This window comes from Sporothrix schenckii, assembly GCF_000961545.1.
Source record: "Sporothrix schenckii 1099-18 chromosome Unknown Cont47, whole genome shotgun sequence".
In the NCBI taxonomy this organism is placed as follows: Eukaryota; Fungi; Ascomycota; class Sordariomycetes; order Ophiostomatales; family Ophiostomataceae; genus Sporothrix; species Sporothrix schenckii.
This window is the reverse complement of record NW_015971148.1, coordinates 2,133,505-2,155,966: the sequence shown is the minus strand read 5'-3', so window position 1 is coordinate 2,155,966 and position 22,462 is coordinate 2,133,505. Positions and strand designations below refer to the sequence as shown.

At 52.9% G+C, this 22,462-nt stretch overlaps 5 protein-coding genes across 5 annotated transcripts; 2 read left to right on the top strand and 3 right to left on the bottom strand.

The window, feature by feature from the left end:
- Positions 1-144: 144 nt before the first annotated feature.
- SPSK_03689 (uncharacterized protein) lies at positions 145-621 on the bottom strand (the record flags this gene model as incomplete). Its single annotated transcript, XM_016730524.1, has 2 exons — positions 145-393; positions 511-621. The coding sequence occupies 2 exons, from the start codon at positions 619-621 to the stop codon at positions 145-147; spliced, it is 360 nt and encodes a 119-aa protein (XP_016585267.1).
- A 2,197-nt stretch (positions 622-2,818) lies between these two features.
- On the bottom strand, positions 2,819-4,666 carry SPSK_03211 (uncharacterized protein; the record flags this gene model as incomplete). The annotated part of the gene is made up of 5 exons (XM_016730052.1): positions 2,819-3,236; positions 3,335-3,354; positions 3,509-3,581; positions 3,793-4,024; positions 4,351-4,666. 5 exons carry the CDS (start codon positions 4,664-4,666, stop codon positions 2,819-2,821), a joined length of 1,059 nt encoding a protein of 352 aa, XP_016585266.1.
- Positions 4,667-8,028: 3,362 nt separating this feature from the next.
- Positions 8,029-11,847, top strand: SPSK_02955 (DNA-directed RNA polymerase I subunit RPA2; the record flags this gene model as incomplete). The annotated part of the gene is made up of 1 exon (XM_016729801.1): positions 8,029-11,847. One exon carries the CDS (start codon positions 8,029-8,031, stop codon positions 11,845-11,847), a length of 3,819 nt encoding a protein of 1,272 aa, XP_016585265.1.
- Positions 11,848-13,783: 1,936 nt separating this feature from the next.
- On the top strand, positions 13,784-16,048 carry SPSK_03114 (tyrosinase; the record flags this gene model as incomplete). The annotated part of the gene is made up of 4 exons (XM_016729955.1): positions 13,784-14,082; positions 14,120-14,345; positions 14,417-14,686; positions 14,771-16,048. 4 exons carry the CDS (start codon positions 13,784-13,786, stop codon positions 16,046-16,048), a joined length of 2,073 nt encoding a protein of 690 aa, XP_016585264.1.
- Positions 16,049-16,671: 623 nt separating this feature from the next.
- On the bottom strand, positions 16,672-20,378 carry SPSK_02968 (uncharacterized protein; the record flags this gene model as incomplete). Its single annotated transcript, XM_016729814.1, has 3 exons — positions 16,672-19,179; positions 19,266-20,288; positions 20,319-20,378. The coding sequence occupies 3 exons, from the start codon at positions 20,376-20,378 to the stop codon at positions 16,672-16,674; spliced, it is 3,591 nt and encodes a 1,196-aa protein (XP_016585263.1).
- Between the last annotated feature and the right edge of the window lie 2,084 nt (positions 20,379-22,462).

The following is a 22,462-nucleotide window of genomic DNA, read 5'->3' as shown; positions in this document are numbered from 1 at the left end:
CTGCCTACACGGCCGATTCAGTCAGTGCATTCTGTTCATTCTTGTTGCGACATCAGTCGACAGCTTGGTTGAGCCGGATCCGTCGATACAAGGAATGCGATGTAAAATACGCCATGATTGTGGCCATTCGGATAGGTCGTCCTATCAGCTATTTGATGTAGCTGGTGGTTTTCCTGTGGAAGTTTTTGATCTGTGTTGTTCTTGCTGCTCCTGCTCCTGCTGCTTCCTCAGCACACGTCGCTGTTCTCGCAACAGCTGCTGCTGGTGTTGTTCTTGTTGTTGTCGCTGCAGATAAGCATTGCGGTTGACAGAGTAGAGTCGCCAGATCCAGAGGCAGACGTCAAAGACGACCAAGGAGATGATGGGGAAAACGAAAGCGATGCCAAGTGCAGCCTGTTTAGCGAAGCAGCATGGTTAGCCTTGTAACCTCCAAAAAAAGGAAGAAGAACGAAAGAGACAAAAAAGAGACAAGAAACAACTACAGGGATTAAGGAATATGGTGAGCCGTACAAAAACACCGGATATGATGCGCACAGTCAGGTATGGGCTTTCTGGGAAGAAGGCCGATTGCAGCAGCTTCACCAGCCAGAAATCCAACAGTCCGGAACTCCCGGACGCCATGGTCCACGATGTATAATCCAGTAAAAGCCGTCGCCGTCAACAGGTGTGGTATAAGAGCAAGATAGAGAAAGAGTCGGAGGTTCGGTTTCGACGGCAAGATCCGAAGGTCGTATGCCAGTTCTCGGCATGTGACGGGAGGAGAGGATGGCCAGCTGTGGCCAAGATCGAGTTCTGTTGGGATGAGCGGCCGTTCAGGGCGATTTCGCGGGTGCCTGGCGCCCCTTAGTCAATTCTTGTGGTAGTTGAGTAATAAGCAGGCCAACGTGCGGTGATTGCAACGCATGCAAGTACCCGTTGGCCGTTGCTGTCGTTTCGTCTCTTCGTGTTGTGTGCAAGCCGAAGAGCCAAGAGCTGCGTCGCGTGTTGGGAAGAGAGGTCGTGTTTTGGAAATGCAAAGCGAATGGAGAGAAGTCTAGTCAACTTCAGCTTTGAAAAACCCGGCAGTCGGGGGAAGTGGAGCGGCGGTCATTGGGAAGGTACCCTGCCTCGTCGCAAGAAAGCTCCCTTATAACAGCCCTGTAGCCTGGCCAAGAGATAAGGCGGTTGTTAAGCCACAAGCACGGAACTCGCTTGTACGAGGCAGGTGCTCGAATGTGTATTACGGGATATCTGCACGGGAATGCAAAATATTCGAGACAGATATCTATTATACGCACTCATATCAACTGTCGCGTGCCTCCTATACGGCCTGCTCGTGACAACCTTTCCTGTTTAGTCGTTGTACCATATCTGCTTCCTGAGTTTTTGACAGATTTTTTCTTTCTTTAAAAAAATCAGAAGCCAAATCAAGCAAGAAGAGACGGCTGCGGATGAAAACTGTGTATCTAATACTATCAATCGATTAATACCAATGTAGACTTCGAAAATACCTACTTGTGTTCGGTTTGGCACAATTTCCTGCCTTCATCATGTTCAGTGGCAGTAACACAGTATGCATTTTGGGTTGAGTCGGCCGCGTATTTGGAGGCGCGTCAATGACAACATTAAAGTGGTGATTATACTTGTGATATTTTTGGTATTTTCATGGCTTTTATATTTTATATATATTTATTTGCCGATTGTCATTCTTTTCATACGTAAAAAAAAAACCTCTATGAGTAAATTTAAATGACCGCATGTGGTTCAATTCAAGGCCATCACTTGTGTGCTTCGAGTCAGTGCCCCATACCTGCTCCCCGTACGATGCAGCGATGCGTTGTCACTTTCCCAAAACGAGGGCTGACTGGTTGTGCATAGAGTTGCATGGTATATTAATTGAATGGGGACTTTGTGAGGCCAAAAGGCGGTCGACAAAGACACCCAAAAATAGACTTGCAAGTACGAAGCACAAGGCCACCCACGTATCATGCATATTCTGCAAAGTGGCACGACTACATTGGCTTTGTTTGAGACAGCACTTCTGTTGTACTCTAGGTTAGATTTGCACCAACATTTCGCGGGAACACACACATATATAAAGACACGGCGGCGACTTGACGATGCTATACCTTATGACCCCTTGGTGCGCCTTCCTTGGCCCGCTTGTATTGTTTCCAATGAGAACACACTTAATTCCGGCCTTAACGACGGTTCCAACAACCGCACGAGCGGACCAATACAACTATCCGGTCATAGCGTACGTATCATGGTCCCAAGCTGATTCGCAAGTGATATGAAAAGCATGTGGAAACTGAATATATTATCGGTCGTTGCCGGCCAAATGGAGGTGTCTTTTTTGATTCTCGGACATCTTCGTGTCATCATGGAGGCGGGTTTGAATAATAGAGCAGGCACACAGTGGTAATAACAAAACAGGACAAGGCATAAACCAAAAGGGAACCGTGAAAGAACGATACATGCACAACCAGGGTAAGATCGAGGAAAAAACCAAGGGAAAGAAACAAGCGCAGTATGAAGCCGGGATACACACAACAAATATCGAAACAAGAAAGACGAAAGCGGCAGTTGGCATTCAAAACAAGCCATGGAAGCCTTTGTTCGGCCAAGAAAAGACTTGCGGGCGCCTGGAAAGCAGAAAAAACAAAAGAAATAGTGCATACGGCAAGATGAAAAACAAGTGAATACAAGTGGCTTAAAATAGCATTGCATAAAACACAGCGGCAACAACAAAATGACACCGACAGAGTAACGAGAAGAAAGGATGCGAAGTCAACAGATGGCCATCCACACTGGAGGTGACATGTTCCTTCGCAGCACTTTATCTTTGCAACTCGTTTGCGCGCTTCACCAACCAAGAAAGAACGGCTTCCAGATTTGTCTCCTCTTTGGCACTGATGCCATAACAAGAGACCTCACGGTGGTCGATGCCCTTGAGGTCCAGCGCATCGATGAGCTCGTCGACGGAAACTTTTACCTCGAGATCGGATTTGTTGCCGAGCACCAAAAGGGGGATCCCCTCGAGCGACTCTTGCTCCATAATGGAATGCAGCTCCTCCCGTGCAGCGTGGAGCTTCTCGACATCGGCAATATCAACAACAAAGAGAATAGCGTTGACGCCACGGCAGTATCGCTCCCACATCGGCCGGAACCGAGGCTGGCCCCCTATGTCCCAGCACTTAATGGAAACGTTATTTTTCTGCACCCGCTTCATGTTGAAGCCGATCGTGGGGATGGTACTGTGGAGATGACATCAATCAGGACTGGAACAAAACAAGACACAGCGCTTGCCAGCCGCGAGAAGCGCTGGAGGCTGAAAGGACGACTGCCGACTTACTCGTAGGTGAAGTCACCACCCTAGTTGACAAGGCGCGTTAGCAGACGTCTAGATCGCTCCTTACGGGGCGAGACCCCTGGTGGGGCAGGAGGGGAGGAGGAGACAAAGAGGTTGGCAAGAGCTAGGAACAGGGTTCGGGGCACGAGACGAGCGACGAGAAACGAGACGTCATACCGATAATACGTTTAGCAGGCACGTTTTGCCTGCATTTTGGAGACCAAGCATGGTGACGTCCATTTCCATAGCCCTGGATCAAAGAAGCAGAAGTCCGTGCGGTTAGTTGACAAAATCTTCGTTCCAGGCAGCGGGGGCGTGGTCAGAAGCAAAACGACTCCAGGTTCAGCGCAGGATCCTGAGCTGCTGGCGGGTTGCACAATTGCGCCGCGCTGCACGACAGCACAACTGACCAGCTCTCGAGCTGTACACAGATGGACGAGGAGGGGTAAACGGGTACCTACCAAAACGTCCTTAACCACCACTCGTACACCTTCCTTATGATCGCCGCCATGACTGCCAGCGTCGCGGTTGGTGGGCGTTCTTTGCGATAGGCGCGTGTGTCTGGAGAAAGGTTGCGAAGCAAGCGACGTAGCCCAGACGAGTCTTGGCCGAGGAGAGAGTCGGCAGGCACCGAGAGGTTAGGGGTATACGATGTTGGCGGAAGTCGGCTAGCAGCGGCGAGGTACCAGGTGGCTTTTGGAGCAGGATGGGGGCGGGATGGAAATGCAAAAGGCTATAAAAAGGGGAGGGAGAGCTCCGAGGAAAAGATGGCGATGGGAGGCAGAAGTGCTGCAGATTCGGCCAGGCTGAAGACACGGCGAAGGGCCTGTTTAAGTATGAGAAAGCAGAAGGTAGCCCTAGCTGTCCGTAAAAGATAACCAAGGCAAGAGTGACTAGAGACGGGAATGGCGGCTCAGTTGACTGTTGACCTCGATTTGGGGAAGCGCCGGTTGGGGTCGTGGCCTAGGATGTGGGCGGCTGTTTGTAGTCGGAGGAGGGGATGGGGGCCAGCCGCGCACGGCGCGAGGGAAGCGAGGCAGAGGAAGGAATGTCGAGAAAAGGCAGGCGCAAAGGTGGAGGCTGTGTGTATGAAAAGGTGAGCGAAAGAGGCAAGAACGGTCTCGGGACGAGGTCAAAGACGAGTGTGTGATCGGTGCGGCGTTGGCGGCTGCGCAGGTGGCGCGTGCGAGCGAGATAGGGATGGAAGGTGACGCCGGGGAGGTGGGTGACGAAGGTAATCGAGGAAGGAGCAAAGAGTGTTTGGTCTCCACTTAGCGCATCTACGCCAGTGCGGGCGTTGGCGTTGCGGATGTGATATGCACTCCGTAATACCATATATTTAGGTAAAGAGGCTGAAAATGAGCGAGTAGAGGAATTGGGTGTGCCTGGACTCTCCGGGGTGCTTGCAGACGACAGCTGGAGGAGCTACGGCACACTATTTGTTGTTAGTGATGCAGGCTGTAAGTTGACACGCCTAAGAAGCTAAGCATTGGTCGCTTCGAGTTTTGTTATTTTTTTTTTTGGTGCCAAATGTTGTCACGTCTCATTTCAACATGTGAGCGTCTTGTACCCTTGAGTCTTGTCATAGCCGCTTCCAGCTCGGATGCCCATTTCACAGCGGCTACAGTCTGAGAATAGCAACGGATCACCGGGCAACTTACCGGGGCATACCGGGGCACCCTGAGATGTTGTCGCGGACGGCAAGGTCAGAAGCCCACGGAGAAAACAAGAAAATAAAACGAAAAGAAAGACGAAATGATCAACGGTAGCGCAAAGAAGCTGGAGCAGCGAAACCGACCAGGGGCTAGCAGCTGTGCAGACACACGTGGGGAAACATGCACAACCAGATGACACTGGCGTCAGAATTCAAGATGGGTTGTGCAAGGTGTGCCGTGGGGCCCGAGCTCTGTTCTATTCCCAGTCTTTCTCAGACGGGCCCGGGGTCGAAAGCCCTGTCGTTCTCGTAGGCGTTTAGATATTGGGTTTTGTGAACGATATTGGCAGGGGTTTGAGGCAATGTTATTTGCACACGCGCGATGGGGGAACGAAACAACGCCACGACAATAGAGGCGAGAGGGGCAGAGGAAGGAATACGAAGAAAATCAAGACAATGACGGGACGCTAAAGACGGGGAAATTGTCAATATTCCGGCATCAAGGATCAGTTGGTAAGAAGCGAAAAGGAAGGACCGAGAAACACGGACAGCGAGAAGCTGGAAACTGCTTGACGCGGGATGGATGTCTGGATGTCGAGTCAATCGGTGGACGGAGGTCTGTGGGAAATAATGGAGTGATGAATGGGACAAGGTGACAGAGTGAGGAGGTACGGAATTGCACTCAACGGTGCCTGTCACTTCTACCGTGGGCGATGTGTGCATGCGTGCATGCGTGCATGCAGCATGCAACGGCAGTAGAAGTCGCAGCAGAAGCTGTCGCAGAGGCCGCAGGAGACGAGGAGAGTGTGACGGGACGTGGGTGACGGAACGGGAAAGGCGTAGAGCTCAAAATTGACAAGGAGGACAATACTCTCTGGCCGTTAGGTGTAGGTGGACGGGCTGTTCGACCTTGTGAGGAGGGTTGCCCGTTGTTTTCGTTGGGTTTTTCTATTTATGCAGTCTTGAAAGTAGACTATGAACAGGAAAGGGCCACAAACCAGCTTAAATATGTCGATTTACAAGAGGGAGCCGAGCACGCGATACACAATCAACAGCTTTTTACTTATCTAGGGTTATTTTTGTTTGTTATTTTCTGCATGTCTCCCTTGTTTTGTTAACCCTCAAACCCGCTCTGTCCTTCGCTTCTGCTTTTTACCCTCTTTACCCTCTTTCACCTCGTCTGACTGCAACACTGAAGCACACCGTGTGTCGGCCGCAGGAGAAGCGGCCTGGCCTCGTGGGCCGGGCCAAATCAGGCAGCAAGGCCCGACCCTTTAGCGCGTCGCGGAGTGCGTCTTAAATATTTTGATCAAGAGAGAGTATTACACTATCGAGAGAGATTCCTCTATACATGATGTTGCGATATGGGCTGTTGCAACCATATGCTACAATGCAGTAAATAATTGGGCGGCCTGTGTGTCCAGTGGGCCTGGTCACCCGGCTGAGCAGCCAATGGGTCTTGGAGTAGGAGGACAAGCCGGAGCCAGCCCTGTAAGGACTTACTCGGGGTTTGCATGTGCCAGTGGTTAAAATATAACAGTACGAAAGACACGGTCTGAGTGCTTTGTCTGGAAATAAAAGTAACTCGAAATAAACAACAACCGACTGCCGCGGCTCAACCGCTGTGGCGAAATCAACAAACCGGCACTGGTGTGTTGACACAATTTAACAAATTTTGGTAGCTTCGCGCATCGGGTTGTGCAAAACGGCCAACAGGCAAAGCAACGGTGGACGGCGGATGCGGTGATGAGGCCGGTGTAAGGTAAAAAATGTTGATAGGCGAGGCTGAATAGCTGCTGTTCTATTGGCGGATCATCTCTACGAAGCTGCAACCAACGAGAGGGCCTGGTCGCGTACTGTGTATGCGGAGGCCATGCATTGCAGCCTAACGAAATCCACCGGAAACCGGGGAATCCGCATTTGTCCAAATAAGCCGCACAGGATGGCATGCGTGGTCTGCGCGACAGTTTGGTTGGGAGAGATAGAGAGAGAGAGAGAGAAGGGAGGGGAACACGCCAAACGGCGCGAGTGGTCGCAGGGTATGCAGCCATAAGACCCAATGATAGCACTTCTTTGTATCGTGCAGTCTGCTTGAGAGGCCTGTTCGGGCGGCCTGTTTGAGTAGTATGCTGAGGCGGACCGCTTACGAGACCTGGGGCCATGCCTTCAATTGGTTGGCTGTGAAAGCAAGAGGCAACCATTCGAGACGGAGCGGCTGAACTAGATTATATTCTTAGTGCAAGGCCATTGACAAAATGAGAAATCAAAACAAAAAAAAAGGCACAAAACAGGACGTAATGCGGATGAAGCGAGACAAGAAACAAAAAAAGGACAAAGAGAAGGGGGGCGTGGTTGTGTGAGGAGGGTGCTAATTGTTGCCGCTTGGAAAATGGGCGAGCATTCCGGGTTCGTTAAAACTCTGGAAGAGTAGACAAGTGGGTGAGAATATGGCCACGGGATGGAAATATCGTGAGCAAGGCGGGGATGATAGAAGTGAACATCAACATGAAAGATATCCGGGAGTACTACGCAAGTAAATAGTGGGTGGAAATCAATAGTAAGAGCCTGGGCCAATAGCGGCAATGCATCGATTTACTAATAAGCGTAGATTTCCCCACACTTCGTGTTAGACATCACGTGCATTTGCTTTTATCGCACTCTGGCCATTGGCTCTTTCCTACCTATGACCCGCTAAAAAGTATGCTTCCGATAAGAAAAAAAAGTTGATCCAGGGAAGCAGCGACAGTCCGGAAATGCTGCTGGTGAACTGCGCCTGGAAAAAGCTTCACGTTCTCAGCCTCCTCCGAAACAAAACCCAAAGAGATCAACCCTAATTGACGGCCGGTTGCCTTGCATTTCTTCCACATTTCGCATATTCCACACACAGGCACCTCTTCTGCATACGGTATATGAACATATTGCATCCCACTGACTTCGTCACGACGAATCCAGGCACGCCCGCCTCGTCCGGTCCTCCCTCCCTCCTCTCCGCCTTTCCCCGTCTTATTTCTTGCTCGTTTGTCAATCACACACGCCAGTCACCATGGCGACCGCACGACGGAAACAGGCGTCTAAACAGACGGATACGAACTGGGACACCGAGTACAATACTCTCCGCCGGGAGAACCTCTTCCGCAACCCGCCGACCGACCACACTGCCTATCCCATGCTCCAGCTGGCCGTCGATCCTCACATCGAGTCTTTCAACGCCATCTTCCCCGACGGCGATGGGCACAGCGGCTTGCCCAAGAAGGGCCTCATTGCACACAGCATTGCCGACATCGGCACCAAGGTGTTCCTCGACGGCGACGACTCGATGCTCCCCGAGGAGCGCAACCGGATTTCCATCCGTTACAAGGACGTTTCGCTGCAGCGCTGCTACGTGCCGCCGAGCAACAAGTTTGCCAGGGTCCGCGAGATTTTCCCGGCTGAGTGCAGAGAGCGCCATGTTTCGTACCGCGGCCGCCTCACAGCGACCCTCGAGTACCAAATCAACAACAGCGAGCCGCAGGAGATTGTGCGCGAATTCGGCCAGGTGCCTCTCATGGTCAAGTCGAACCGCTGCCACCTGGAGGGCATGTCCCCCGCGGCCCTGGTCGACCACAAGGAGGAGTCGGAGGAGCTTGGAGGTTACTTTATCGTGAACGGCCTCGAGAAGATTATTCGTCTGCTGCAGGTCACCCGCCGCAACTTTCCCCATGCCATCAACCGGCCCAGCTTTCAGAACCGTGGCGCTTCATACACACCATTTGGTATCATCATGCGCTCTGTGCGCCCCGACGAAACCTCCCAGACCAACGTCCTGCACTACCTCAAGGACGGTAACATCACCTTCCGCTTCTCGTGGCGCAAGAACGAGTATCTCGTGCCCGTCATGATGATCCTCAAGGCCCTGGTGGAGACCAACGACCGTGCCATCTTCGAGGCCATTGTCGGCTCGGCTGGCTCCAAGGGCCTCGAGAACACCTTCTTGACCGACCGTGTCGAGCTGCTGCTGCGCACCTACGAGCACTACAACCTGTACACCAAGTCCGCCACGCGCGCCTATCTGGGCGAAAAGTTTCGCATTGTCCTGGGAGTGCCGAGCACCATGTCCAACTACGACGTCGGCACCGAGTTCCTGCGCAAGATTGTGCTCGTGCACCTCGGCAATGTCAACGTCACCGAGGCGCAGGATGCCGACAAGTTCCGCTCGCTGATCTTCATGGTCCGCAAGCTGTACGCCCTCGTGGCTGGCGACTGTGCCGTCGACAACCCCGATGCAGTCCAGAACCAGGAGATCCTGCTGGGTAGCTTCCTGTATAGCCAGATCCTCAAGGAGAAGCTCGATGAGTTCCTGTCCGTAAACCTCCGTGAGTCTCTACGCTTTTACTGGCGACGGGCACCGGCAAACAACCTGCTCTCGGAGGGCTTCGCAAGGGACTTCCCTGCCAATATCTTCCGCCGTGCCAACGAAAATCTCGGCAACTCCCTCGAATACTTCTTGTCCACCGGCAACCTGCAGAGTCCGTCTGGTCTGGACCTGCAGCAAACCTCAGGTTTCACTGTCATTGCTGAAAAGCTCAACTTTCTGCGTTTCATCAGCCACTTCCGCATGGTTCATCGTGGTAGTTTCTTCGCTCAGCTCAAGACCACCACTGTGCGTAAGCTGCTGCCGGAGTCATGGGGTTTCCTGTGCCCCGTGCACACCCCCGATGGCTCACCCTGCGGGCTACTGAACCATCTGGCACACAAGTGCAAGATCATGACTAAAGCCGTCGACGCCTCGGCGGTGCCGCGGCTCGCCGCCGAGCTGGGCGTGGTCGAGACATCGTCTGCCGCCACGGACGAGAGCGTTGTCGTCATGCTGGACGGCAAGGTCCTTGGCTGGTGCTCGCCCAAGGAGGCCAAGCGCCTGGCCGACACCATCCGCTACTGGAAGGTCCAGGGCAAGAACAACGTGCCAGTCGAGCTCGAGATCGGCTATGTCCCGCAGTCCAACTCTGGCTCGTATCCAGGGGTCTACATGTCCTCGACTCCGTCTCGCATGGTACGACCCGTCAAGTACCTGCCCACCGACCAGGACGACTTTGTCGGCCCGCACGAACAGGTGTACATGTCGATTGCCGTCACCGAGCCCGAGATCATCTCTGGCAAGACTACACATGTCGAACTGCACCCGACCAACATGCTCTCCATCCTCGCCAACATGACGCCCTTCTCCGACTTCAACCAGTCCCCCAGAAACATGTACCAGTGCCAGATGGGTAAGCAAACGATGGGCACGCCTGGCACGGCCCTCCGCTACCGCACAGACAACAAGACCTACCGCATCCAAACGGGCCAGACACCCGTCGTGCGCGCACCGCTCCACAACGCATACGGATTCGACAACTTCCCGAACGGCGCGAACGCGGTCGTCGCTGTCATCTCGTACACGGGCTACGACATGGACGACGGTATGATTATCAACAAGTCGGCGCTCGACCGCGGCTTCGGCTACGGCTCCATTTACAAGACCAAAAAGATTACCCTCAAGGAGGATACCAGGACTCGCACCGCTAAGCACGTGACGAAGATGTTTGGTTTTGCCCCCGGCGCCTTTGTGAGCGGCCAGTCGCGTGCCATGCTCGACGACGACGGCCTGCCGTACGTCGGGCTCAAGGTCAAGGAGGGCGATGCGCTGTGCGCCTGGCACACAGTGTCGGCCGATTACAGCGGTGCGCTCGTCAACCGCGACGGCCAGACCCACTTCGAGAAGTACAAAGACAGCGAAGAGGCCTACGTCGAGGAGGTACGTATTATTGGCAACGAGAACGGCAACGAGCCGAACCAGACCATCTCCATCAAGCTGCGCGTACCCCGCCTGCCCATCATCGGCGACAAGTTCTCGTCGCGTCACGGACAAAAGGGTGTCATGTCGCAAAAGTGGCCATCCATCGATATGCCCTTCTCCGAGTCCGGCATCCAGCCCGACGTCATCATCAATCCCCACGCTTTCCCGTCGCGCATGACCATTGGCATGTTTATCGAGTCGCTGGCCGGCAAGGCGGGTGCACTGCATGGCCTGGCCCAGGACTCGACGCCGTTCCAGTTCGACGAGGAGAACACGGCAGGCGACTACTTTGGCCACCAGTTGATGAAGGCTGGCTTCAACTACCACGGCAACGAGCCGATGTACTCGGGCATTACGGGTGAGGAGCTCGCCGCCGACATTTACGTGGGTGTTGTCTACTATCAGCGTCTGCGCCACATGGTCAACGACAAGTACCAGGTGCGTACCACGGGTCCTGTCGTTGCGACCACCGGCCAGCCTATCAAGGGTCGTAAGCGTGGTGGTGGTATCCGAGTCGGTGAGATGGAACGTGATGCGCTGTTGGCGCACGGCACGGCCTTTTTGCTGCAGGACCGCCTGCTCAACTGCTCCGACTACTCGCGCACATGGATCTGCCGCACGTGCGGCTCGTTCTTGTCGGTGCAGCCGACCGTATCGCCGTTTGTCGGCAAGCGCAAGGCCATCAACACGGTGCGCTGTCGCCGCTGCGCGTCGCGTGTCGAGGATCTCGAGGAGCTGGTCGAGGTCGCCCGTAAGAGCGGCGCCGATGGCAAGCCCACCAAGGAGACGCTGGCGCTGATGGACCGCCTGGCGCGCGAGGAGATCTGGGAGGACGGACACGGCGTGCAATGGGTGGGCGGCACCGATACCACGCAAGTAGTTGTGCCCGGCGCGCTGAAGTACCTGGACGTGGAGCTTGCAGCCATGGGCGTGAAGCTCAAGTACCGCGTCGATCCGAAGGATGCGCCGCGTCGCGGTCCTCTGCGGCCTGCCCAGTGGGACGGCACGCAGCTGCAGGAGTTGACAGCGGCTGCCTCTGGTCAGTAAGCAGTAATACTAGGTAGCGAATAGAGGCGGGGGGGGTGAAGGTATCAAAAAAGTGATGCGTGATGGCATATGTCAACAACAAACTGGCGACGAATCGGGTGGCGTTTGTCATATTCAATTTTTTTCTATATCATTGTCTTGCCACATTTTTGTCATATGTACATAGAGCACAGTGTTGCATTGTCCCCATGATAGTATATTATCTATTTGAGTTTCTTGCTCATAATGACTAAAAATAGCCTCCTCGATATCATTGATGTTTTGCCAAACTCTCCTTGCCTCTGGTCCGGGTGCAATATGTCGTATCGTAGGCCCCTCGAGGCCCATCAAGCCTTCCTTCTCTATTTCTTCATGTATCTCTCTCTTCTTCTCTTGAAGCCGTCTGCAACTTTTCCCGTCTCTGTTCTAGATCAACAAACCAGTGTCTCTTTTTCTCGGCAAATTGGAGGAGGACAAACAGGCATGTCGTGCCCTGTGGTACAGGGGTATGGCTCAAGTTCCAACAGATGCTTCTACAGCTCCTGGCCCAGGATTGGGAACCAACGGAGGACAGAACATGCAGCTAGCCGTACGTTCTGTCGCAGCCAGAGCTGTGACAGCCGAGCCGGTCTGCTTCATTCACAAAAATGTGTCTTTGTATTAGCTTGCCTTTATGCCGACATCAATCTTTCCTGTGCCGCTAGTCCTTGGTCCGTAAATAACTGGTTGCGTGCAGGTATGAGATATTGGTATCACCCAAACAAGCCATCTTCAACTCTCACCAGATCCCGAGAGAACACCAGAAAGATCAGACGAACGTAAGGGTGATAGGACAACGTTCCTCCATTCAGAACTCCGGGCATGCCCGATAAGGGCTGAAGAGAAAGAAGAAAACTAGGAAAACGCGTCATCCTGAGATCGTGTCTTGGTGTTGCACAACAACGACACGAAAGAAATCTTTAATATATTCTACAAAGGTAGCAAATGATCCTGGGCAGATACTCCCGCCGGGAGCATCTTCTTACATTTTCGTACCTTCTGGCTCCTGGTCCCTTGCTAGAAATAATAATCAAACAAATGTCTTCCGTTTGTTTTCTTCTTGTTTTCGGTTTCCTCACCCTCCCCTTCACCGTCACGTTCGCTCTCTTCCGGACGAGACTTCCCTTCGGCACCTGTACCTCGTGTCTTGTATCGCCTGGCGTCCATGCGACAGTGACGATCTACCTTCGGAAACGCGTAATTTTGGGCGAGACTTGGGTCCCATCCAGAGACAGAGTTTCTTCTGGGTGCTGTTTGCCGCCCATATTTTCACCTGGCCTGTCTGGTACACCCCTCCTTCCTTCTCGTATCTTCTCCCCGGTTCCCGTCCGGCTTCTCGTTAAGCTCTGACCAGGGAAAGGAAATCTTGTTTCCAGAAATCTTTTTGGGCGAGGTTGTCTTGTTTCGCTTCCGGCTAGACCTGTCTGCATTTGTTGTCGGCTGCTTTTGGTCGGCAAGCAATAGGTCATCTCGACGTATATATAGCCTGCCGTCAGAATATCGGCCTGTCTCGACATCTGCCTCACTTAGTCGTTTCCAAGCTGCCGTGTCACTCATTCACCCATTTGCCAGTCCTCTCGCTCTGTCGCGCAATTTACCATACGCTCTTTTTGACTTGCGCTCATTTCTCTTCGTTCTTTCCTTTCTCGGTGAGCTACGTGGACTGCGTCCCAGTTCGCGGTCGCTCCTTCCTTTTGAATACTCTTCTTTATGCTCCTTCCCTAGAATAACGCCATAAAAGGCATCCCACGCTCCCTCCTGATGTCGTATTTATTTTATATTAGAGTAAACCAAGTGTCACTTCAACCATTTGTTGCCCAGAAATTTCTCCTCTTTGAACAATATCCGCACGTCAACAGCTTTTGATCTTGCCGTCGCTTTCTTTGTTGTATATTCATTTCTCGATTCTGACAGAGGCATGCGATACTTGTCCGCAGCCTGGCCACTCTCGGCCGCCAGGCTCCTCGCCATTTCCTACATTTTTTTCAGTTGTTTTCTGCCACGAGTCGTTGCCAACGCATACGACTATGGTTTCGACGTGGCCGAGCATCTTTTTCGGCGTTCTTTTGGTTCGCCATACGATGCAGAGACGCCTTTTGTTGTCGGGGCCCTCGCTGGCGACCGCAATGGCACGCTACCCCCCAGGCAGGAAATCCGGCAGATGGAGAAGAATACAGATATTTGGACGCTGTACATCCTTGGTCTCAACATGATGCAGTACGTGGACCAATCACACCTACTCTCGTACTATCAGATTGCTGGTCGGTATTCCATCTCGTCGTATCTTTTGTCTGGCATCCAACCTGATATCTGGCGGGAAGTTTGCTAAAATCGCGGTTGACTGCAAAGGAATCCACGGTGTGCCATGGATCGAGTGGAACGGCGTTGCACCCAGTCCTGGCAGCGAGAATACCGGCTATTGCACGCACGTCTCGGAGCTTTTTCTAACTTGGCACCGTCCGTATCTTGCCCTCTATGAGGTGAGTAACTAGGAGCTGTTGGTCCCTCACAAAACGCATCTGACAGAGTATCTCTCTAATCATGGGAATAGCAAATTCTCTTCTCGTTGATTGAATATATTGCCTCACTTTATTCAGACGACGACGAACGCGACCGTTATCTGACGGCTGCCATGGACTTTCGGATTCCGTATATGGACTGGGCGACCCAACCACCCGCAGGCGAAAGTGTGCTCCCGTTAAGCGTCGGAGGCCGTCCATTTATCAACGCATCTGGACCGAATGGCGTTCAGCGCATCGCTAATCCCCTGTATACGTACCTTTTCAAACCGTTGAACGCCACAATGTTTATTGAGGCACCGGTACGTACCTATTTATACACAGGCCTCATTCTACTTCTGCTATTTTACTTTCAATGAACACTAGACTAATCCAACGGCTGTCAGTACGATTTGTGGCTGACGACCGTACGGGCGCCCACGGCTCAAGACTCCTCGGCCGGGTCTAACAACACTGCAGTCTCTCTAGCCCTTAACCAAAACTTTCCATCCATCCAGCAGCGGCTGTACAACTTGTTCTCGAACTACCAAAACTACAGCACATTCAGTAACGAGGCTTGGATTCCGACATCATCTAGTGGCAAGTATGATTCGCTCGAGTCTCTTCACGATACCATCCACACACTCACCGGCCTTCAGGGGCACATGGCGTGGATCCCCTTTTCCGCTTTCGATCCAATATTCTTCTTACACCATGCCATGGTCGACCGTGTTTTCGCCTTGTGGCAGATCTTAAACCCAGACTCTTGGATTGTCCCGACGGCATCTACCCTCGCTAGCTATACTACAGCGCAAGGTGAAATTCAAGACTCGCAAACACCCCTAACTCCATTCTACAAGGCACATAACGGCACTTTCTGGACGTCGGACGACGTCCGAGATATGGCCGTGTTTGGATATACCTATGACGACATGGTGGAGTTTCCACATGAAAGTTTGGTGACCAAAAACACTACGGCACAAGCGCAAGCAGCCGTATTAATCAATCGTTTGTATAGCTCATCCAGCCCTGCATCTCTTGGACCAATCGGCCAAAACAGCAACGCGAAGAGATCCATTCGGAGATCGAAGAAAGGTGTCGCTGCTCCGCACGGAACCTGGGTTGATGGGCGATCAAAAGACCACCATACTGGTCACGATATCCACCTACGCCCTTGGACCATCACAGAGGCCAAACGCCCTCCACCGTCGGTCGTCGTGGACAATGAATACCGTGAATGGGTGGCCAATATCCACGCTAAGAAACAGGCTCTCAGCAGCACATTCTTCATCGACCTGTTCCTTGGGGTTGTGCCTCCTGACACAACGACGTGGTCCTATGCGTCCAACCTTGTCGGAACGATGAGCGTGTTCGCATCTCCAGCAGGTGCCATGGCTGGTATGGACATGAGTGCCGGCCACACGTCCGGCACCATCCCGTTGACTTCGGCTTTAGCACAAAAGGTTGGCAATGGGGAGTTGGCAAGTCTTGAACCCAAAGATGTTGAGCCGTATCTTTTCAAAAACCTGCACTACGGCATCATCAAGGCTGATGGTGTGGTCGTTGCGCCTGGAGATGTGTCCGGACTGAGAATTACGATTGTCAGTTCGTGTGTGCAGGTGCCATCGAGTGCCGAGGAGCTCCCTCGCTGGGGCTCCGTCGAGGACCATTTTGATTTAATCTAAGCCTAATGGGGGTTTTCCAATTTATTGTGGCGGACTTTTATTTGATTCACTTTGAAATGCATTCGTTTGGCATAAGTCATTTACTTGGCTTGGGCCATTATTTAAAACGATATAGGGTTTCCGAAGTTTGCGTGTAGAGGGTGGTAAAATAGCTCGAGATATAATTAGACAATGCAAGAAAGTAGGTCACACATAAGTGTCTGAAACTTCACCAAGTGAAAGGCAGCAAAATCAAACGTGGTTGCATTATGTGCTGCAATATAATGAATGTCACAAGGTTTGGCGCCCAAAATTAGATTATAAGTCGTTGATGAGATTCATGTGTAATGCGGGTGTAGCCGCTCCATACCGTTTTAAATGACCATCTAATGCAGAGAGAAAATAGAACGAATTAAGCAAATTCAAGCGAATCAGAATACCAAAAAGAAGTATGCAGACAGTGATATAGGAAATGAACTAAAATCAACAATGTAAATAATACCAAAAACAAGTTACCAAATCGATTAGTTTGTGAGATGTGTCGTTCAAAATCTTCCGATTCGTAAATGCGAGGTTTCAGCGACCAGAAGTGACGCATCCGATGGCATGGTAAGCAAAACGACGAGTTCGAGCGGAGCCGGATATCACATGAAGGGCAAGAAAGAGTTCCGCTTTTTGGTTTTCTTCGGCGCGAGCGAGGAATTTGCGTCCATGTTGCCGAGGATGGCATCAAACGTACTCTCGGCATTGTATGTGCTTTTGGTATTGGTATCAGCACCTCGGCCAGCACCATTGGTATCGTCTCGTTGGTGAACTGCGTTGCCGCTGGCCTCTACCATGGCTCGCAGGTTGCCAGCCGACGCAATGCGGCGCGTGGAGGGTTGGTAGCTGTTGCGGTTCTGCTGGATGAACGGAAGCGGATGGCCATCGTCGCCGAGGTTCACAGGCTCCAAGGCCCAGCCGATGCTGGCATGGCGCAGATGAGCCCGGTCTTGCAGCTGCTGATAGTTGTCGCGCGTCTGGGACCATGGTAAATTCACAGGTGACTGGAGTTGCTGCATGGGCTGCAGCTGTGGCGAGTATTGGCCTTGCTTTTGTGGAAGTATCGAAGGTGACATGGACCGGGGCGAGGTGTCATGATCGGCATTTTCGTCGTAGTTGGTCGGTCGAAAACGGGGCGAAGATGTGGTGGACGCATTGGCACCTGAATCCGCAGCCGAAACTAGCGTGGCCATCGTGACAAGAGAAGGTGAGGAAGAGGACATGCCAAGGGAGGAGCCATTGGGGACATCCGGCAGTGTCACAGGGTGGATGGGGAAGGGCACGCCCGCTGCGGCCGCGGCCTCCACATTTTCTGTACCCTGGGCGAGAACTAGATCGTCTGGTGTAACGCCCGCGTTCGAGATCGATCCTCTCGCAGCTTCCGTGCTCCAAACTTTGGCCGCTAACCAGCAGTGCGAGCGGTGGTACGTAGCCTCGACTGAGTACAGAAGCACATCTGCTGAGAGCTCCACAAGAGGGCCAGCTCCGCCGGCCGTCTGGAACCAAGCTTTCCGCACCTCCCCTGCGTCTTCGACCCAAGGAGCACGCCCCTGAGGTGGTTCACATAGGAAGTACTCAACACCTTCTGTATGGCGCAGGCCAGGGGCATCAATGACGAGCATTGGCATGGACTGCAGGACGACATAAAGGAACAACCAATGGCCGATTCGCATCTCGGACAACTCGGCTTCCGACTTGCCTCGCTTAGCCTCCCGGAGTTCAAAGGCCTCAAATGCAGCTAGGAATGGAGACTCATTAGGACGTTCGGCATCGACATTGTGCGATTTGAGGAGTACCAGCTGGAGCTCGTAAGGTTGAACGTTCTTGTCAAACCGTGCTTGGTCTTTCGGAGCCATATCAGGGTAGGTCTCGTGAATCGTTGCCATGGTCGGCAGCTTCGGAGTATCGAAAGGCACTGGTGGTAGAACGGGTGGCGAGGACTGATCAAACTCGTTGAGGATCTGGCGAAGAGCCATAATTGGTGCATCTGCCGGGGGCCCGTTCGTCGGCAGTTGAACGGTAGAAGGAGCGGCTGATACACTGTTTCCATCTTCACCTACCCGAGTGGTGATCGAATTGCGGTTCACGAGCAAGTCGTACACAGAGCAAAGATCGGCATAAAGCGTTTTGAGCACTAGGCGATTCAGACCACTCTCCGAGAAGGGGTTGCGACGGCTGCTTGCTTTCGGAGGCCAGCTACCAAACTGCGTCTTGTAATATCTGAGAACAAATGCTCGCATCTCGACAAAGGCAGTGCGCCAGTTCTTGAAGCGGATGTTGCGGTAGTCGGGGTTGGACGTGGAGTTTGCCACACCAGCAAACAAACTGGGGAAATCAAACTGCTCTAGCCGCGTGTTGACACTGTGCTGCCGAGTGAGTAGGTCAAGGTGAGCACGCTCGAGACGCTGCAAGGTGTAGGGAGAGACTCTGTCCCAGAGGGGCGACGACTTGAGGTCGCAAAGCGCTGGGTACTTGCCCACGGCGTGGCAGAACGCTTCGTTGTACAGCGGCCAAAAGCGTAGCTGCTCGCCAATAACAAGAGCCTCCAAAGTCTTCTCGCGACCGTGCCGCAAGTCTGCAAGGGCAGTTTGGTCAATGTAAAAGCCTGTGCTCAAGTCGACCGCGTCACCAAACGAGTTGCTGTTGACAGAAGCAAATCCAAATTCAAACTCGCGAAGCAGTTCAGCCACCTGCGTCAGCGCTGCAAACACAGTTGGAAAGTTGCGCGTGGCGACCAAAGGTTGGCCGGTCAAAAGAGCGAAGAGATTGCGAAGAGCAATCAGTCGCTCTACGTCAGGCGCACCATTTAGACCATTGTAGCTGCTGGAGGGCAAATGCAGCCGCGACTCGTTGCCGGTGGACAGGAGTGGCGACATCGGTGGTGAGACGATGCGGTGGGCGTCGGCTGCCGTAAGAGAATCGCGACCACCAAAACTGCGGGCACGAGATCGAGCGCTGGCGGGTGAAGAGGCTTGGCTTTGGACGATGCTACTGAGGACGCGCGATTCCTCGATGACGGACATGCGCACTTTGAAAGAGGCACCCTGGCCTTCGCTCTGAGGGGAAAGGTAAACATAAAGGTTGCCATTGTCGTCCCAAAGCTCAGGAACCTGGAAAATCACTTTAGCTTTAATTAAAGAGCAAAATAGCCACTTTGTCTGAGGAACATGGGGGACGGATGACGGGTTGGCCGTACCTTCTCGCAGTTCATCAAGTAATCAATGCTGTAGTCGATGTGGGATTCTGTACATAAAACCCATGCAGCTGAAGCCGATCTCATAGATGGCTCGTGAGATTTTGACCGCAACCGACCGTTGCCGCCGCTAACACCAGGAAGCCAGCTCATCCGCCGTTGGGCCAAGCTTGCTGCGAAGTTCGGGCTCTGTGCATCGTTGCCATCGCTGGAGTGTGTCGAATGTGAGCGCGAACTTGGATCTGTGCTTATCGATGCAACATAGCCAAGCTGTGCATGAGCCCGAGAGTGTAGCTGGCTGGGGCCAGTGGTAATTGGTGGTGGTTGGGCCGACACACTGCGACCGCGCTGTCCATCGGTGATGTGTGGTGGTGACATGCCACGGCCCGGCGACTTGCGCAAGCGCAGCGGGGCCGACACTACATTTTGCCGCACCGGCTCTTGCTGCGGCTGTTGCAGCAGCTGAGGTTCGGGAGCCGCATCTCGTGGTCGGCCTCTTGTATTCTTGAGTGTCGCTGATGACGAGTGTGTCTCAATGAGTCTTGGAAGTATTGATAGCATGTCTGGATCTTCTGCTTCTTCTGCTTCTTCTGCTGCCTCTGCTTCTTCTGTTTCCCTAACCGTTTCGGCGATAGGGGAGACGACAGTAGGTACGGTAGGATGCAAGATAGGCCCCGCGGTTGCTTGGAATTGTGTTGGGAAAATATCGGCTTCAATGCTGGACGTTCGCACAGGCCACAGCGGAGGGGGTTGTGTTGGAGCTTCAGGCACAGAATCTTGGTGTGAGGATGGAGTTGTCCGCAGGTCGTTGACGGTAGGTGGCGGTGTAGTGAGATTGTCACGAACAATCGACGTTGCCGGTGCACCGTCGAGCAGCTTGCCACGTAAGGCGAGCGGAAGGAGACTCTCTGGAGAAGATGTTGTCGTTGATGCAGCATCCATAAGATTTGTAGAATCGGTGGCCGAAGTCAGGGAATGAGGAGCTGTAGGAGCTGGAGGACCTTCAGTAGGCCCGGAAACTTTGAGCTTGTCAGTAAACAGTGGTTAGAGTGAGACGTATGGGAGCTCCCATATGGGCAGTTCCAGGAGGACAAGGCTGAACTCCAAAGTAGACATTGTGTTGCGGAGGCGGCCGGATATTGGAACTGGTCAAAAAAAAAAAAAAAGGAAACACCCAGCTGCACACAGAAAAGCCACCGGGGCTTTTACAAAGTAGAGAAATAAAACACAAAAAAGCCCTAGGATGCCGACCCAGAGATGTGTCCATGCCACAAGACAAGTGGTGAGGGGACTCCGTACAGACTCAGGGATGAGAGGACAAGAACAAGGGAAAACAAAAGCTGCAAAGACGAGGACAAGGAGAGAAGTACGCGGCATCTGAAAGCGTCCAAGACATGTGCTACAGAAAAGTTGCGTGGTCGCTGTACTCACATGAGCTAGATGCCATGGCTTGTTAGAGAAAGTGCCGTGAGGCGTTTGTACAATGCCACGGGTGTCCAGGTACAGGGTGGAAGGTTCGGGGGTGGCGGCAGGAGGGGATGAAGCATCGACAATAGAAGCCGACGAACGAGGGACCTCTGGCAAGACACGGTGAAGGCGTCGCAAGAGTTAACAGCCACACTGTACGCCCAAGATATGTAGAAAACCAAGCTGGCCGTGATCGGGCGTCAAGCAGACCCTCGGCCTCGTAAGCTTGGCGGGGCGGTTCGTAGAGGTATTGTTTTGTCTGGTCGGTGTTAGTCGTCTGTAGGGGTTTCGAGGCATCTGCTGCCTGGGTGCAAGCTGACAGGCTTGATTTTGCGTTTTGTTGTTTCGAAGCTGCCTGGATGTTGATATAACAGGCAGAAAAGGGGAAGTGGAGAGAAGTTGAGGTTGTTGGGAGGTTTTAAAGAGAGGCTGAAAGAAGGAGTGCAAGGGACCAGTGGCCTGGGAGCCTGCTTTGTGTTATTTTTGGCTGGAGCTACAGGAAGACGAACAGGGCAAGAGCGGGCCAAGAATGGAGCAGGAGCGAAGGCAAGGGGGAGCAGTTATCGGGCCCGTTACGGAAGGAGCGGCCAGTCTGTACAGCAACTTTGGTGGTGGGCGGGAGGTGTGCACGGTTGCCAAGAGCGAAATAGAGGCAAGACTAGATTGCAAGATATGTACGAAAGAGAACGACAGTAAGGATGGGCAGGTGGGTGGTCAACATTGTAGATGAGGAATGAAGGCGGGAAGCTGCATTGACCAAGGAAACAATTTGGATGCCCTTCTCTGGAAGCCGTTCTCTGGAAGCCGTTCTCTACCAGTCAGAATGAGTACGTGCCGATCCAAAATCTTGACAAGCAAATATTTCTTGCCGAAGGCGACATCGCAAACAGATTTCGAGTGTTTTCGTCAGAGGCTGCTGGCTCTGGCATTTCGTTCCTAGTATTCCGCCCTGGCTGGACTAGCCTGGATGTGGAGGACTAACACGTACTCTGCCTCGTCACAAAAAGCTTGGTCTTGCGGAGACGTGGGCCAAGACGCAAAACCAGGCGAATTAGGCTTCGGTTGTGTACTCCGTATTCTGTACACGTCGCATTTTTGTTCTCTTAACCCCATCGACGGCAGCAGCGACGTCCAACTCGTACCAGAGCCTGTGGACGGAGGAGAGCGACACACCGGCTCCCCCGTATTTGTCTCTTTTTTCGGCGCTGATAATTCTACTTTATTCCAAAATGGGACTCGGAATCGGAAATGCTGCCCACTCATCGCCAGCATGCAGTAGTGCCTTTGGTTGCCCGCGCGTCGAACGCCACAGACCCTGGGACCTGGGCGGCTCTTCTGGGCGTCAATGGACTTGAAGTCAAGAACAAGAGACCCACTATTAAGTCCTGTTTTGTTCGGGGGCTGGATGTGAAATGGAAAGGGGCGTAATGGGTCCGTTACTGCTGCATGGGTTATGTTTGGTTTCGTTTTCCCTTCGTCTCGTCCTCTTTTCTCTCCGCTATGGCAAGTTCTCCCGCTACTTTCTTCACCGTCTCGTTGTTTCTCGCTCGTCTCGGCAACTTATGTAAATAACGCCTCGAATGTGGTTGCTCTTGCGTTATGCCCACAGTTGCATGCGAGGGTCCAGTCTTGCCTGCAGCGGCCGTAGTCCGTTTTGGGGTTGGCGAAACGGACCAGTGGTGGATGCCATGAGGCAGGGCAGACACACAGTTGAAACGGCGGTACGAATGTAG